This window comes from Pseudorasbora parva, chromosome 22 (genome assembly GCF_024679245.1).
Source record: "Pseudorasbora parva isolate DD20220531a chromosome 22, ASM2467924v1, whole genome shotgun sequence".
Taxonomy (NCBI): Eukaryota; Metazoa; Chordata; class Actinopteri; order Cypriniformes; family Gobionidae; genus Pseudorasbora; species Pseudorasbora parva.
In genome coordinates, this window is record NC_090193.1 from 932,382 (window position 1) to 948,858 (window position 16,477).

Consider the following 16,477-nt stretch of genomic DNA (forward strand, 5'->3'; position numbering starts at 1 on the left):
AACACTGATGATCTGTTAGTGGGTGGGGTATATTAGGCAGCAAGTGAACATTTCGTCCTCAGAGTTGATGTGTGTGAAGCAGGAGAAATGGGCAAGCGTAAGGATTTGAGCGAGTTTGGCCAGATTGTGACGGCTAGACGACTGGGTCAGAGCATCTCCAAAACTGCAGCTCTTGTGGGCTGTTCCCGGTCTGCAGTGGTCAGTATCTATCAAAAGTGCTCCAAGGAAGGACCAGTGGAGAACCGGCCACAGGGTCATGGGCGGCCAAGGCTCATTGATGACCGTGGGGAGCGAAGGCTGGCCCGTGGGGTCCGATCAAACAGACGAGCTACTGGAGCTCAAACTGCTCCAGAAGTTAATGCTGGTTCTGATAGAAAGCTGTCAGAATACACAGAGCAGCTCAGTTTGAGGCGTATGGGGCGGCATAGGGTGACCTCTGACCCCGCCGAAAGCACCAACAGTGGCACGTGAGCATCAGAACTGGACCACGGAGCAATGGAAGAAGGTGGCCTGGTCTGAGGAATCACGTGTTCTTCTACATCACGTGGATGTCCGGGTGTGTGTGTGTGTGTGTGTGTGTGGCTTACCTGGGGAACACATGGCCCCAGGATGCACTATGGTAAGAAGGCGAGCCGGCGGAGGCAGTGTGATTTATGTATTGTATTGAGTTGTAATGTCTTTTCAGGTGATGTTGCTGTGAAGATTTTAAAGGTGACGAATCCCACACCAGAGCAGTTACAGGCCTTTCGCAATGAAGTGGCTGTTCTCAGGTAAACCAACAGCACCACCCAGCTCACATGATCCCATTATTCCCAAAAAAATGAGTTTAAAGGACAACTCCGATGAGAAATGACCGTCGCTCGCCTCGTCGAGACTGTTTTCTAAGATGGCTGCCGTCTGCAAATGCGTAATGTGCTGTCTTTATAAAGTATCTTCTTATTAAACTGTTTGTCCTCTTACAAAGTTCTCAATGCTGCGGTCTGCATGTAGGGACCCTCATTATGCTGCCGTGTTAGTGTGAGGATATGTTGAGTCTTGTTAGTGGTATTAACTAGCGGTTTAATTTCACTTACCCTGTGCCCCGTAGACAAGCGCTATAAGCTAATCTGTGTTTAGAGATAAAACTCTTTACATTCGATTTCATGAAAACGCATCCCAGAGAACGATCTACTCGCTGACCATCTGTTAATCACCCCGAGGGGCATTTCTCACCGGAGCTGTGCTTTAAGATGAGCTTGTTCTCTAATCTTCCCACGGACGTTGTTTCTGTGTTGTTGTTTCAGGAAGACGAGGCACGTTAATATCGTTTTGTTTATGGGATACATGACCAAGGCAAACCTGGCCATCGTGACGCAGTGGTGTGAAGGAAGCAGCCTTTATAAACATCTGCACGTGCAAGAGACCAACTTCCAGATGTTTCAGCTGATCGACATCGCCAGACAGACGGCTCAGGGCATGGAGTGAGTGTTCAGATCTCAGTTTCTCTGAATATAGCAGAGTCTAACGCCACTTTTATATTTGAGTTATCAAATGCAATCATTCATTGGTCATTAGGCCCCATTTACACTGCATTAGAGTTTAGATTCTCTGCCCGAGCCCGAACCTGACCCGAACCGACCCGCGGGCCGGGTCGGGCTGAGATTTCCCTGCACTATCCTCGGGTCGGGTAGGGCCGGGCCCGTGATCAAGCGTTTTTTTTTTTTTAATCATTAGCCTTCTTTACTAGTCTAATTGGGTGGGCAGAAAGCTATGCTATAATCAGAAATTATATATATATATTTAGCAAAGTAAGAACTAATACAACAACTAAGAAACAAATGTGTAGGCTACAAAGTTGCACAAGTCAGGATTAGTGTAAATGCGTGTTAAACTCACAGCTGGAGCACTGATGGAGCGCAGCATTATAAACAGAAACGCTCGGGGTCAAGAGCTGCTCGCGTCAACACTGCACTTTGCTTCATTAAATATCTTCGAATCGTTTCGTTTAAAAGTGGACATTTCAAGCTTTCTATACGCATATTTCTCATGTCTGTGAGGCGAGTAGCTGCTGAGTTTGGGTTTATTTATGAGACGCACTCCAGTTCATGAGATGAAATGAAAGCAATCACTCCCACGACTTCACCTCACGATTATAGTCTGCTTTTTGCTTCTTATTTATTAAATCCAGGCAATTGACCCAAGAAACCTTTTTTAAAATTAAGATACAATTTAAACAAAACGAAATAAATGCTTTCTACAAAACAAAACTTAATATTAAACTAAATATAACCACCAAAATCATTTCTGACCCACTCGCATCTTTTCACTCATCATAATCAGATGAAACATGTAAAAATAATATTATAATATTTAAACATAAATATGAAGGAAAAAACACATTGTTTAATGGCAACAACAAAGTGAGCTCCAGATAAATGTCTGAGCTGGATTTGAGCAGACATCCGTTTACCGGTGAGCGGATCATGAGCGCGCGCCTGCGGATTATTGAGCGGAGTCGGTCAGCTTTATTTATAGCCTCTAGCGCTTTTACAATGACGATTGTTTCAAAGCAGCTTCAGTGTTAAACAGGACAATATTGCAACAAAATGTTATTCGGCTGTACAGTCGCTGTGGAGAAAACTGAAAACTAAATGTAGTTTTATCATGAGCCTCACCAGTCCGCTTCGCTGCGCTTTGCTCATTACAGGCTCGTTCTGGTCAAATCGCCCACGGATTGAACAATGGTCGGGTTTAAATCGGGCTCGGGCTCATAATTAAAGTTAATGTGTCAAGCCGGGCCGGGCTCGGACACAACGTGCACGGGCTCGGGTAGGGTCGGGCTTGATTTTTTTGAGCCCGATCTAACCTCTACACTGCACTTCAAGTGACCCAATCCCGATTTTTCCCTCTCATGTGACACAGATCGGATATGACGTGAACGTGTAATCAGGGAAAAAAGGCATGGATTCCGATATCCTCAGATCAGATTCAGGACTCACTCATATGTTGTGATAAATCCGATATGAATGATATACATGCGTTTGCGACGGCCATGTGAGCGGTCAAATCGGGCATTCCTCAGTAAATGGCAAAAAATGCTTTTCTTACTTAGTTTTTTTGTCTTGTTTCTAGTCAAAATATCTAAACATTCTTACATTAAGAAACATTTACTAGACAAGTACAAATTATTGTCTTGTTTTGGGGAAAAATAACTCAAAATGAAGAGAGTTTTTGCTTAAAATAAGATAAATAATCTGCCAATGGGGTGAGAAAAATAATCTTAATTCAAACAGAAAACAAGATTATTTTTCTCACCCCATTGGCAGATTATTTATCTTATTTTAAGCAAACTCTCTTCATTTTACACTCTCTTCGAGTTATTTTTCCCCAAAACAAATCAATTACTTTTGCTTGTCTAGTAAATACTTCCTGATTTAAGAATTATTAGATGTTTGGACTAGAAACAAGACAAAAATAAGAAGAGCATTTTTTGCAGTGTGCATCATTGAGAAGGGGACGGAGGCGTATGAGGACATGAACTGCGATCAAGGGCTCTCCTCTTTTTCTCCGCCTTACGAGAGAAATGTTTTGCTGACCTTTAAAGATGTGTGGAACAGTGCAGACAGAAACACATAGAATCACTTTGTCTGCGTCAGTTGCATATCGCGCCGTTTTCTTCCTTTTCCAGTTAAGAACGTCTTGGGCTGTTTCGCCAGTGTAAGTGCAAATATGGGATACGAGTCGCTTTTAAAAGATAATGTAAGTGGCTCGTCAATAAAATCGGATATAGTAACCAAATCTGAATTGTGCATCAAGACCTGCAGCCTAAAACACACCTGAAGCAGCTCATCCAGGCGTTCAGGATCACATCGCACAGGCGTGTGTTGAAGCAGCAACACTTCTCAACCCTAAATGATGTTATTTGTGAAATGCAAATGATAACACACACCTAACCAAATAATCCTGTATGATAGGAAAATGAACAGGCTTATCAACATTCAAAACTAGGGGAAATGCTTCCGTACATCAGTGTGTTTGTTGTTGGTGTCGAAGGCTGTGCATATGAACAAATTCAACAGAAGCTAGTGAACTTAGACAGATTCATCATCCTCAAAAACAAAACTACACAAAGTAAAAGCAAATGCATTGCAAATTACACTAAATGCAGATTTAATTCAAATTCAAGAAATATTTAGTAGTTGAAATGATCAGTATTTCAATTAAGCCCTTTGCTTCGGTTCATGGTAATTACACACTGCAAAAAATGGTCTTCTTAGTATTTTTGTCTTGTTTTGGGGGAAAATAACTAAGAGAGTTATAATAATATATAAAACAATTCTAATAACTCCAAATGAAGAGAGTTTTTGCTTAAAATAAGATAAATAATCTGCCAATGGGGTGAGAAAAATAATCTTGTTTTCTGTTTGAATTAAGATTATTCTTCTCACCCCATTGGCAGATTATTTATCTTATTTTAAGCAAAAACTCAAAATGTTGAGTTATTTTCCCCAAAACAAGACAATTACTTTTGCTTGTCTAGTAAATACTTCTTTTTTTAAGAATTTGTACATGTTTGGACTAGAAACAAGACAAAAATACTGAGTAAGAAAATAATTTTTTGCACTGTAGAGCTTCATGATTAATCTGTAAAAGCGATCTCTTATTCATAAACGACAGCAAATCGGCTCTGTCTATTAAAGGTTTGACCAGCCCGATCATAACAAAAAGTGTTTTTAATATCACTCCGGTGTTTTACACCGGAGTGATATTACACTGTTTTACACCGGAGTGATATTACACTGTTTTACACTGGAGTGATATTACACTGTTTTACACCGGAGTGATATTACACTGTTTTACACCGGAGTGATATTACACTGTTTTACACTGGAGTGATATTGCACTGCTTTACACCGGAGTGATATTACACTGGAGTGATATTACACTGTTTTACACCGGAGTGATATTACACTGTTTTACACTGGAGTGATATTACACTGCTTTACACCGGAGTGATATTACACTGTTTTACACCGGAGTGATATTACACTGCTTTACACTGGAGTGATATTACACTGCTTTACACCGGAGTGATATTACACTGTTTTACACCGGAGTGATATTACACTGTTTTTACACCGGAGTGATATTACACTGTTTTACACCGGAGTGATATTACACTGTTTTACACCGGAGTGATATTACACTGTTTTACACCGGAGTGATATTACACTGCTTTACACTGGAGTGATATTACACTGCTTTACACCGGAGTGATATTACACTGTTTTACACCGGAGTGATATTACACTGTTTTACACTGGAGTGATATTACACTGCTTTACACCGGAGTGATATTACACTGTTTTACACTGGAGTGATATTACACTGCTTTACACTGGAGTGATATTACACTGTTTTACACTGGAGTGATATTACACTGCTTTACACTGGAGTGATATTACACTGCTTTACACCGGAGTGATATTACACCGCTTTACACTGGAGTGATATTACACTGCTTTACACTGGAGTGATATTACACTGCTTTACACCGGAGTGATATTACACTGCTTTACACCGGAGTGATATTACACTGCTTTACACTGGAGTGATATTACACTGCTTTACACTGGAGTGATATTACACTGTTTTTACACCGGAGTGATATTACACTGTTTTACACCGGAGTGATATTACACTGTTTTACACCGGAGTGATATTACACTGTTTTACACTGGAGTGATATTACACTGTTTTACACTGGAGTGATATTACACTGCTTTACACTGGAGTGATATTACACTGCTTTACACCGGAGTGATATTACACTGCTTTACACCGGAGTGATATTACACTGCTTTACACTGGAGTGATATTACACTGCTTTACACTGGAGTGATATTACACTGCTTTACACCGGAGTGATATTACACTGCTTTACACTGGAGTGATATTACACTGCTTTACACCGGAGTGATATTACACTGCTTTACACCGGAGTGATATTACACTGCTTTACACCGGAGTGATATTACACTGCTTTACACTGGAGTGATATTACACTGCTTTACACTGGAGTGATATTACACTGCTTTACACTGGAGTGATATTACACTGCTTTACACTGGAGTGATATTACACTGCTTTACACTGGAGTGATATTACACTGCTTTACACTGGAGTGATATTACACTGCTTTACACCGGAGTGATATTACACTGCTTTACACTGGAGTGATATTACACTGCTTTACACTGGAGTGATATTACACTGCTTTACACCGGAGTGATATTACACTGCTTTACACTGGAGTGATATTACACTGCTTTACACTGGAGTGATATTACACTGCTTTACACCGGAGTGATATTACACTGCTTTACACTGGAGTGATATTACACTGCTTTACACTGGAGTGATATTACACTGCTTTACACCGGAGTGATATTACACTGCTTTACACTGGAGTGATATTACACTGCTTTACACCGGAGTGATATTACACTGCTTTACACTGGAGTGATATTACACTGCTTTACACCGGAGTGATATTACACTGCTTTACACCGGAGTGATATTACACTGCTTTACACCGGAGTGATATTACACTGCTTTACACCGGAGTGATATTACACTGCTTTACACTGGAGTGATATTACACTGCTTTACACTGGAGTGATATTACACTGCTTTACACTGGAGTGATATCACACTGCTTTACACCGGAGTGATATTACACTGCTTTACACCGGAGTGATATTACACTGCTTTACACCGGAGTGATATTACACTGCTTTACACTGGAGTGATATTACACTGCTTTACACCGGAGTGATATTACACTGCTTTACACCGGAGTGATATTACACTGCTTTACACCGGAGTGATATTACACTGCTTTACACTGGAGTGATATTACACTGCTTTACACCGGAGTGATATTACACTGCTTTACACTGGAGTGATATTACACTGCTTTACACTGGAGTGATATTACACTGCTTTACACTGGAGTGATATTACACTGCTTTACACCGGAGTGATATTACACTTTTGAATCGTAGTGTATATGGTTATTGTTGCATTTGATGTAGTCAGGCAGCGCTTCTTTCGAGTGTTCAGGTGTGTTTGTTGTAGTGTAACAGTGTTGTGTCAGTGTTTCAGAGGATATTTTCAGTAACAGATTCACGTTTTAAGTTCATGACTCCATCTGCTATTTATAGAAATGCAACCAGGTTTAAAAATAGAAGAAAATAGGCTGGTGTTTACATGTAAACTCAGAGGTGGTTCTGTCAGTTAATGCTTGTTATATATAGAATTAAAATGATCTCTAATAACTCTTCATATCTTCTCTTCCAGTTACCTACATGCAAAGAATATCATCCATCGAGACATGAAGTCAAACAGTATCTTTTACCAACATGCTCTTATGTCTTTATTTTTTGGGTTGTTTTGGTTGTTTTGGTTTGTTTTTGTGCAGAAATGAATATAGTGTGATAAACTCCCTTAACGTGCGCTCAGATATATTCCTGCATGAAGGGCTGACGGTGAAGATTGGGGACTTCGGTTTGGCCACAGTCAAAGCGCGCTGGAGCGGCTCACACCGAGTGGAGCAGCCGTCGGGCTCCGTCCTCTGGATGGTGTGTCACCTCAGATATCACACACACACACACACACACACACACACACACACACACACACACACACACACACACACACACACACACACACACACACAGACACACACACACACACACACACACACACAGACACACACACACACACACATATGTAGTTTCCATGTTTTATGGGGACATTCCATAGGCGTAATGGTTTTTATACTGTACAAACCGTATTTTCTATCCCCTTACACTGCCCCTAAACCTACACACACACACACACACACACACACACACACACACACACACACACACACACACTCTGTGTTTACAGTGTCAGTGTGAACACTAGTGGATATGCTGTTGTTTGTCACACTTGACAATAGTTCCATTTGTTAACAATGAACAACACTTTTAGAAAAAAAAAAAAAAAAGAGTTGTTGTCGTCTGTGATGTGAGGTTTAATGTGCTTCGTGTTTAGGCTCCCGAGGTCATCCGGATGCAGGACAATAACCCGTACAGCTTCCAGTCAGATGTGTACTCGTTCGGGGTTGTCCTGTATGAGCTGATGACCGGAGAACTGCCTTACTCTGGGATCGGAAACCGAGATCAGGTGAGATTAATGCAGCGCTCTATCAAACTCACAGGGTCATCAATAAACACACACAGGCCTGACTTTGGTTAGTTTGGTAGATATTTTCCGTTAAGTCCCTGTCATGTTGTTAATTATAGAGCGATTCTGAACTGAAACAAGCCATCAGTAATTCCAGCCGTCTAACTAATTTGCATAATGTATGTCTCTGGTCCTGATTGGCTGAGCAGTGTCTCTTAGCCCCGCCCTCACACACAGGAGGAGTTGGGTTGGTGTTGTTCATGTGGAGAAGTCGATGTTTTCTGCTGAGATCGATACGGTCAAACCCACGCCATCATTACTGTTCCTATCACTGAGAGCTGAGATTCAGATATGATAATGAGCGCTTGCTTTCTGACCAATCACAGCAGAGCAGCTCTTAGAGAGGTGGGGTTTAGATATGATAATGAGCACTTGCTTTCTGATCAATCACAGCAGAGCGGCTATCAGAGTTTTAAAGGCACAATATGTACGATTTTAGGATTAAAATATCCAAAAGCCACTAGAACAGTGTTATATATTGTGTTGACTTGTGTACATCATCCCAGATGTGAATGTTTAAATCCAGAGAAATCAGTGATTTTAACCAGGACCCGTGTGTGTGTCCTATCAGTGACATCATTATCCCCTCCAGTGTTATTGTATAGTAACCATTGCAACACTATCGCTGCTTTAATATCTGATGTGTTATTGTGTAGTAACCATTGCAACACTATCGCTGCTTTAATATCTGATGTGTTATTGTGTAGTAACCATGGCAACACTATCGCCGCTTTAATATCTGATGTGTTATTGTGTAGTAACCATGGCAACACTATCGCCGCTTTAATATCTGATGTGTTATTGTGTAGTAACCATGGCAACACTATCGCCGCTTTAATATCTGATGTGTTATTGTGTAGTAACCATGGCAACACTATCGCCGCTTTAATATCTGATGTGTTATTGTGTAGTAACCATGGCAACACTATCGCCGCTTTAATATCTGATGTGTTATTGTGTAGTAACCATGGCAACACTATCGCTGCTTTAATATCTGATGTGTTATTGTGTAGTAACCATGGCAACACTATCGCCACTTTAATATCTGATGTGTTATTGTGTAGTAACCATTGCAACACTATCGCCGCTTTAATATCTGATGTGTTATTGTGTAGTAACCATGGCAACACTATCGCTGCTTTAATATCTGATGTGTTATTGTGTAGTAACCATGGCAACACTATCGCCGCTTTAATATCTGATGTGTTATTGTGTAGTAACCATGGCAACACTATCGCCGCTTTAATATCTGATGTGTTATTGTGTAGTAACCATGGCAACACTCGCCGCTTTAATATCTGATGTGTTATTGTGAAGTAACCATGGCAACACTATCGCCGCTTTAATATCTGATGTTATTGTGAAGTAACCATGGCAACACTATCGCCGCTTTAATATCTGATGTGTTTATTAGACACTGTTTGGATCATTGATGGACAGAAACTAATGATTGTTCTCCAGCTCTACACAGTCAGTCTTAATGTTTAAATCTGCTGTTGTTGATTTACCGCTCAGAGTGCCGTGTTTTACCGCCTAATATGATCTCGTGAACAAGCGGCTCATAGTAGCGTTATAACATCACTTTAACACACTCACATATGCGTGATATGATAAAACAGCGCTGCGTTACACACACACACACACACACACACACACACACACACACACACGCGAGTGGAAGAAGCAGAAGAGCTCGCGGCAGAATTAAAGCCCCGCCCACTCAAGAGTCAAGCCACGCCTCTGTGTCGAGTAATAGACGGAAAATTACATACTGTGCCTTTAATGATCAACAGAGCGAGCTTTGGTGAGAACAAATATTAGAGTTAGAGCTGGTCAAAAACATACACACACACAAACTGACCAGAGATGAAAAATTACATATTGTGCCTTTAAAATGATCACTGTGACTCTCATGAATACTAGCAAGAGTTGTAAACTTCATTAGTGAAGCCTGTTTTTAAAAACCAAAAGTTTTTAGTCACTTGACATTATTGCTCTTTTGTATTGCACATTTAAAACTTCAAATAGTGATGTAGATCATAACAGAATGAGCTTGAATCTTCAGCATGTCCCTCAGAGAGTTGATCTGCTCATAGACCGCATGAGGACGGCTCTGAGCGGCTGAAGGGTTTGGCAGTGAGCCGGAGCTCTCCCTCGAGCCCTGCGGAGACATTTAGGTGCCCAAAGGCTAAAGGTCCATTTTTAAAACCAGGCACTGGTTGGGAGAGCCTGTGACGCTGCTTTATTGTTTGAAAATGAGAGGCGAAACAAAGAAGGTTTTTATTGCTTTTCCTCAAATTCGGGTCAGCAAAAAGTAGCCCAACACAGTATTAGGAAGGTGGTCATAATCTTATGCCTGATCGGTCTATTCCTCCAGTGTAAATCATCTGTTCTCTATGTGAAAATATAGAACACTTCAAAAATGCTCTTCTTACTCAGTCATTCTGTCTTGTTTCCAGTCTAAATATCTAAAAATTCTTAAAGCAAGATGCATTTACTAGATCAGTAAAACGACATGAGATATTATTTAGAAAAATAATCTTATTTCTGTTTGGGACGGAAACAAGAAACACGATTTCAATCAGAAATAAGATTATTTTCCTCACCCCATTGGCAGATCATTTTGCCTGTTTTAAGCAAAAACCGATCAACGCACATTTCTGATTATTATCGGTGATGAAAACATTTGTGCTGATCTCTAGGAACATCCTAGTATTGTTTGCCACTTAAGCAGCAGAAAATGTCTAATCTAGTTCCCTTTTAAACTTTAAGTATATAATAAGGTTGTTCCCTGTGTTTTTGTGTAGATCATCTTCATGGTGGGTCGAGGTTATCTGACCCCTGACCTCAGTAAACTGTACAAGAGCTGTCCTAAAGCTATGAAGAGACTCGTCGCTGACTGCATCCAGAAGTCCAAAGACGACCGGCCGCTGTTTCCTCAGGTAACATCACCGCAAACACACAATCTGGATCCAAATATGGCCGTAGTGTCCGTGACGTCACCCGTAGGGTTCTGAAGAGCCGTTCTGAAGCGTAAAGTAGAGACGAGCCGTCGCCATCTTAGCAGCGAGTCATCGCGCGTCACTCCCAGATAACAGAAAATGGCCAACGCGGCGGGGTGTGGGCGGAGCTTAGGTGATGCGATGACTATAGACAGCAGATAAATGGCTAATCCACCTGTCACTCAAAGTGGCCACGCCCTTAATTATGCAGAACTTTAAGGCTTTATATAATGTAAACGAATGAGTTATAAACACATTCCCCCCTCACAGTCGTCATGAAGGGCAACATTAGCCGTAGAGACCCAAACCACCGTTAGTCTCAGACTGTAAACGTGTTTTATTCTGCTGTAAAGTTGGCCATTTTAACATGAGCTCAACGAGATTCTGCTGCTTCTGGAGCCGCTCTAGTGGCCAGACGAGGAACTGCAGTTTAAGACACTTCAGTGTCGGCTTCAGGAGAGATCGCAGGAGGAGCCGCTTGATCCAAACACATATTGATTGTTTAGGAAGTGTAAGTGAGACACAAAGGTGTTCAGAATTTCACACTATTCTCCTATTAATATTCCTGCAGTGTGTAGATTGTGTGCAGAATGTACAAGTTTTGTATATATGGTAGAGCTACATTTACATTTACATTTATGCATTTAGCAGACGCTTTTATCCAAAGCGACTTTCAACTCAGGAGAACAGGAAGCGATCTGTCAAGAAGAGGCAACGAAACACAAAAACTGCCCTAAATACCAAGATTTGTACACTGCTCAGAGTAGCAAAGACCAGAAAAGGAAAGGAGAAATAGAGGGGGAAAGAGTTTTTATTTTTATTTTTTATGTAAGATGAAGTGCTCGTGGAAGAGATGAGTTTTTACCTGTCTTTTGAACGAAGCGAGTGATTCTGTTGTGCGTATGGAGGACGGAAGATCGTTCCACCAACCCGGAACAATGAAAGAAAAAGTTCGAGAGAGGGATTTCATGCCTCTCTGTGATGGTACCACAAGCCTCCTCTCATTAGCTGAGCGAAGGCTTCTGGTGGGTGTGTAGACGCGTAGGAGTGAGTCGAAGTATGCGGGTGCTGCGCTTGTGGAAGATCCATAAGCAAGAGTCAGGACTTTGAATTTGATCCGGGCAGCGAGTGGTAGCCAATGCAGAGAGATGAATAGAGGTCCATTTTGGGCTCATTGAATACAAGACGTGCTGCAGCGTTCTGGATCATTTGCAACGGTTTGATTGCACAAGATGGAAGTCCAGCCAGAAGCGCGTTGCAATAGTCAAGTCTAGAAATGACCAGGGCTTGGACAAGAAGCTGTGCTACATGCTCCGTAAGGAACGGTCTGATTTTCCTGATGTTGTGCAATGCAAACCTGCATGACCGAGCCGTCTTTGAGATGTGGTCTTTGAAGGACAGCTGGTCATCAAAGATTACTCCAAGATTTCTGACCGACCCTGAAGGAGTAATCAGAGATGAACCTAGCTGGATGGTAAAATCGTGTTGTACGGTGGGGTTAGCAGGGAAAACAAGCAGCTCAGTCTTTGCTAGATAGAGCTGCCCGATTAATCATTAAAAGATGCCGATCTCGATTCATTAATGACTGCGATTCGGCTCGATGTCTATTAAAGCTTTGACGAGTCCGATCACAGCGAGCATTCAGATCTGTGTTCTGATCTTTTATCTGGTCTTTATTCTACACACACAGGGTCATTATTTCTGTCTTACAATCATTCAGATTTTCACTGAAGTGCTGGATAAAAGTTTATAGTTCAGATATAAACACTAATGTCTACAGTAGTGAAACAAGTGAAGTCTATATGAGTGAGTCATTGAATCATTCACTCAAGATGAGTCATTGAATCATTCACTCAAGATGAGTCATTGAATCATTCACTCAAGATGAGTCATTGAATCATTCACTCAAGAGATTCGTTCAAACAGAAAACAAGATTATTTCTCTCACCCCATTGGCAGATTATTTATCTTATTTTAAGCAAAAACTCTCTTCATTTTGAGTTATTTTTCCTCCAAAACAAGACAATTACTTTTGCTTGTCTAGTAAATACTTCTTGTTTTAAGATTTTTTAGATGTTTGGACTAGAAACAAGACAAAAATACTGAGTCAGAAGATCTGAGTAAGAGTAAGATGTTTTGCAGTGCATGCTTTCAGAGCGGACGCTTCTGCGCATGTTTCTGTGTGTGTGTCAGACAGCGTGAGACTGCATGTTGTTGTTTATCACAAGTTATTGCGTATAATAACTCATCAATAACATCAAGCAGGTCCCTTCAGTAACAGCAGTCGTGAGCCCAGTCGATTCTCTGCTATATCCCGACCTAAAGCGTACACTTTTTATGTTGAAGTAGCCTATTAAATTTGTTCAGATATTGCGTGCCATTGCGATATGTACATTTGCAATATTTCGATATATTGTGCAGCCCTAAATGTTAAGAATGATTCACACTGAAGTGTGTGTGTGTGTCCGCAGATCCTGTCCTCCGTCGAGCTGCTCCAACATTCGCTCCCCAAGATCAACCGCAGTGCGTCCGAGCCGTCGCTCCACCGAGCCTCACACACTGAGGACATCAACATCTGCACTCTCGCGCTCACGACCGGCTTCAAGTGACTCGCTTTCTGCTCACGGATCACCTGTCTCCTGAACGATCTCCTGAACGATCTCCTGAACGATCACCTGAGCTCCTCCATCAGGCGATCCATCGCTTTCTCCAATCCCCGGCAGGATGTAAATATTCCCGAAGTGCCAGAGCCGCGGACGGCCGTGTGTTTTATCAGCTTCACGATCACGTGCCTCGCTGTCTCTTTGACTTTGTGTTACAGAAATCAAAGAAGAGTGGGTATTAACTCTCTGATGAAACTTATTAGGGATTCGTGTTGTTTTTCCAGCTTGTTACTGCTTGTCACGGAGAATTAACTTGTAAACTTGACAGATTGTTTATCCATTGTATTTTAATAAAATTAAGTTAAATACACCACACAAGCTCTGGTTGTTTTTGCTGATGTGAAGAAATGATGCTTGAACATAAATTTCATCTGATATTGACTCGCTGAAGGAACCACGGGTCTTAATGTCTTCGATTGGAGCAGAACGTGTTAAAGTCAATATCAGGGCCGTGTGGTTTCTGTGATGCATTAAATGTGGGCGGAGTCACAGAATCCACTCATAAAAACAGAATTGACTGTTTAATGCAGAAAGACACGGGATTGGCCAACACTTGTCTGAATACATCAACAGCAGGTCCGCCTCTTAAAGGGCCAGTTCTCCATTAATGAGAATCCTGGGATCATTTCCTCCCTAATGTCGCTTAAACCCGTCAGACTTTCCTTCCTCATATAAAGCCATGGAGTCTCTTCAGAACATCTGGAATAATCCGCTCGATCCGTACGGATCCGTTTCTCTTTATGAGCTTCTGAAGCCTCAGTGGAAGTTGCTTAGCCTGTCAATGGAGGACAGAAATCTGTCCATTTCATTACAAATATCTTCATCTGTGTTCAGAAGATGAGCGCGAGTCCGGCACATTTAATCTGACCGTTAAAGCAGAGGCCAGAAACATGAACACAATAAACTATACATCAGATTTCATAAGGCTGTGCATTAAATCACATGCGCTGCAGAAATGAGGATCTTCCTCAGGATTTCTGTTCTCCAGCTCAAACTCAGAACATCCTTAAATCAAGATTCATTAACGACAGCAAAGGGAAGAAATCAAGTCTTGTGTTCTGAGGAACTGAACAAATGAAGAGAGTTTGAGCTTAAAACAAGAGCAAATATCAGCATTGGGTCTGAACGTCACATCTGAGTTAAGATGAGGATTATTGCTCTCGGTTTAGGCAGAAAATCACAAGATTTCTCATCTCAACATTTAGTTTGGTCTGTATTCTCAGACTCTGAAGTGGCACTAATACTCATTGTGTGCTTAGAAATTTACATTAGAGAACATATCGACGTTTTGTTCCCTTCAATTTATTCTTTAAATCTTAAAAAGATCTTAAATTTACCTTCATAACTCCTGCAGTCAGGTTTCAGAACATCTCCATAAAGCATAACTTATGGTGTAATTGTGACGTTTCCTGACAGAACCTGCAGGTTTTGATATATCGTCATATTTTGCTCTTATTAAACATTCTAAAAATCAATGTGTGACACTTTTCTGAATATGGCACACAATACCCCGATCGGACATAACATTATGACCAATCTTTCTATCAGAACCAGCATTAACTTCTGGAGCAGTTTGAGCTCCAGTAGCTGGTCTGTTTGATCGGACCCCACGGGCCAGCCTTCGCTCCCCACGGTCATCAATGAGCCTTGGCCGCCCATGACCCTGTGGCCGGTTCTCCACTGGTCCTTCCTTGGAGCACTTTTGATAGATACTGACCACTGCAGACCGGGAACAGCCCACAAGAGCTGCGGTTTTGGAGATGCTCTGACCCAGTCGTCTAGCCGTCACAATCTGGCCAAACTCGCTCAAATCCTTACGCTTGCCCATTTCTCCTGCTTCACACACATCAACTCTGAGGACTAAATGTTCACTTGCTGCCTAATATACCCCACCCACTAACAGGAGCCGTGATGAAGAGATCATCAGTGTTATTCACTGGTCATAATATTATGCCTGATCAGTGTATGTTGACAATATGCTCCCCTTTGAGAGTTCATCATTAGTGTATGAATTGTAATAAGATTCAGTGTATTTGAGCAGTTCAGTTCTGATCCTGTAAACGTTAAACGTTCAGAAACACACACACCACTCGCTCACAAAATGCTTTATTACACTCGCTCCTGTTTCACTCAACAATACACTTCAGAAAATTAATATATATAATAATAACCCATATCAGACTCGAGACGAGGGAACTCCAGTACTATGACATCGGCTGATTTCAAAATGAAGTAAATATATCCTAAAAATACCGATAGGTCCATTCACCGGTGACCACACTTGATTATTTTTTTTTTTACTACAGTAATATTGCATGACGCCCAAATGTATTAAAGGTATGAATACATGTCATCTGAACTAAGTGCAACAATTACTATTTATTAATGTATTTTTTGACACTTAACAGTACTTCTGAATGATACTTCACACACTACTTGAGTGCAGTTGAAAATGTGATTTTTACTTCCCATTTTTTTACATTCATCTTTGGGTTTAAAAAATCTGGCAAGATCCCAATGCAGGAGAATATAGCAGCC

At 41.2% G+C, this 16,477-nt stretch overlaps 1 protein-coding gene across 3 annotated transcripts in view; it reads left to right on the forward strand.

Moving 5' to 3' along the window:
- The window catches only part of raf1b (Raf-1 proto-oncogene, serine/threonine kinase b), a 37,192-nt gene extending 22,943 nt beyond the window's left edge, over window positions 1–14,249 (forward strand). For all 3 annotated transcript variants that reach the window (XM_067430882.1, XM_067430884.1, XM_067430883.1), the window contains 7 exons: window positions 686–770; window positions 1,284–1,460; window positions 7,342–7,388; window positions 7,504–7,622; window positions 8,083–8,214; window positions 11,082–11,216; window positions 13,748–14,249. In XM_067430882.1, the coding sequence (XP_067286983.1) occupies window positions 686–770; window positions 1,284–1,460; window positions 7,342–7,388; window positions 7,504–7,622; window positions 8,083–8,214; window positions 11,082–11,216; window positions 13,748–13,885 (833 nt within the window). In that variant the 3' untranslated portion in view covers window positions 13,886–14,249. The remainder of the gene's footprint in view (window positions 1–685; window positions 771–1,283; window positions 1,461–7,341; window positions 7,389–7,503; window positions 7,623–8,082; window positions 8,215–11,081; window positions 11,217–13,747) is intronic.
- Window positions 14,250–16,477: the final 2,228 nt, after the last annotated feature.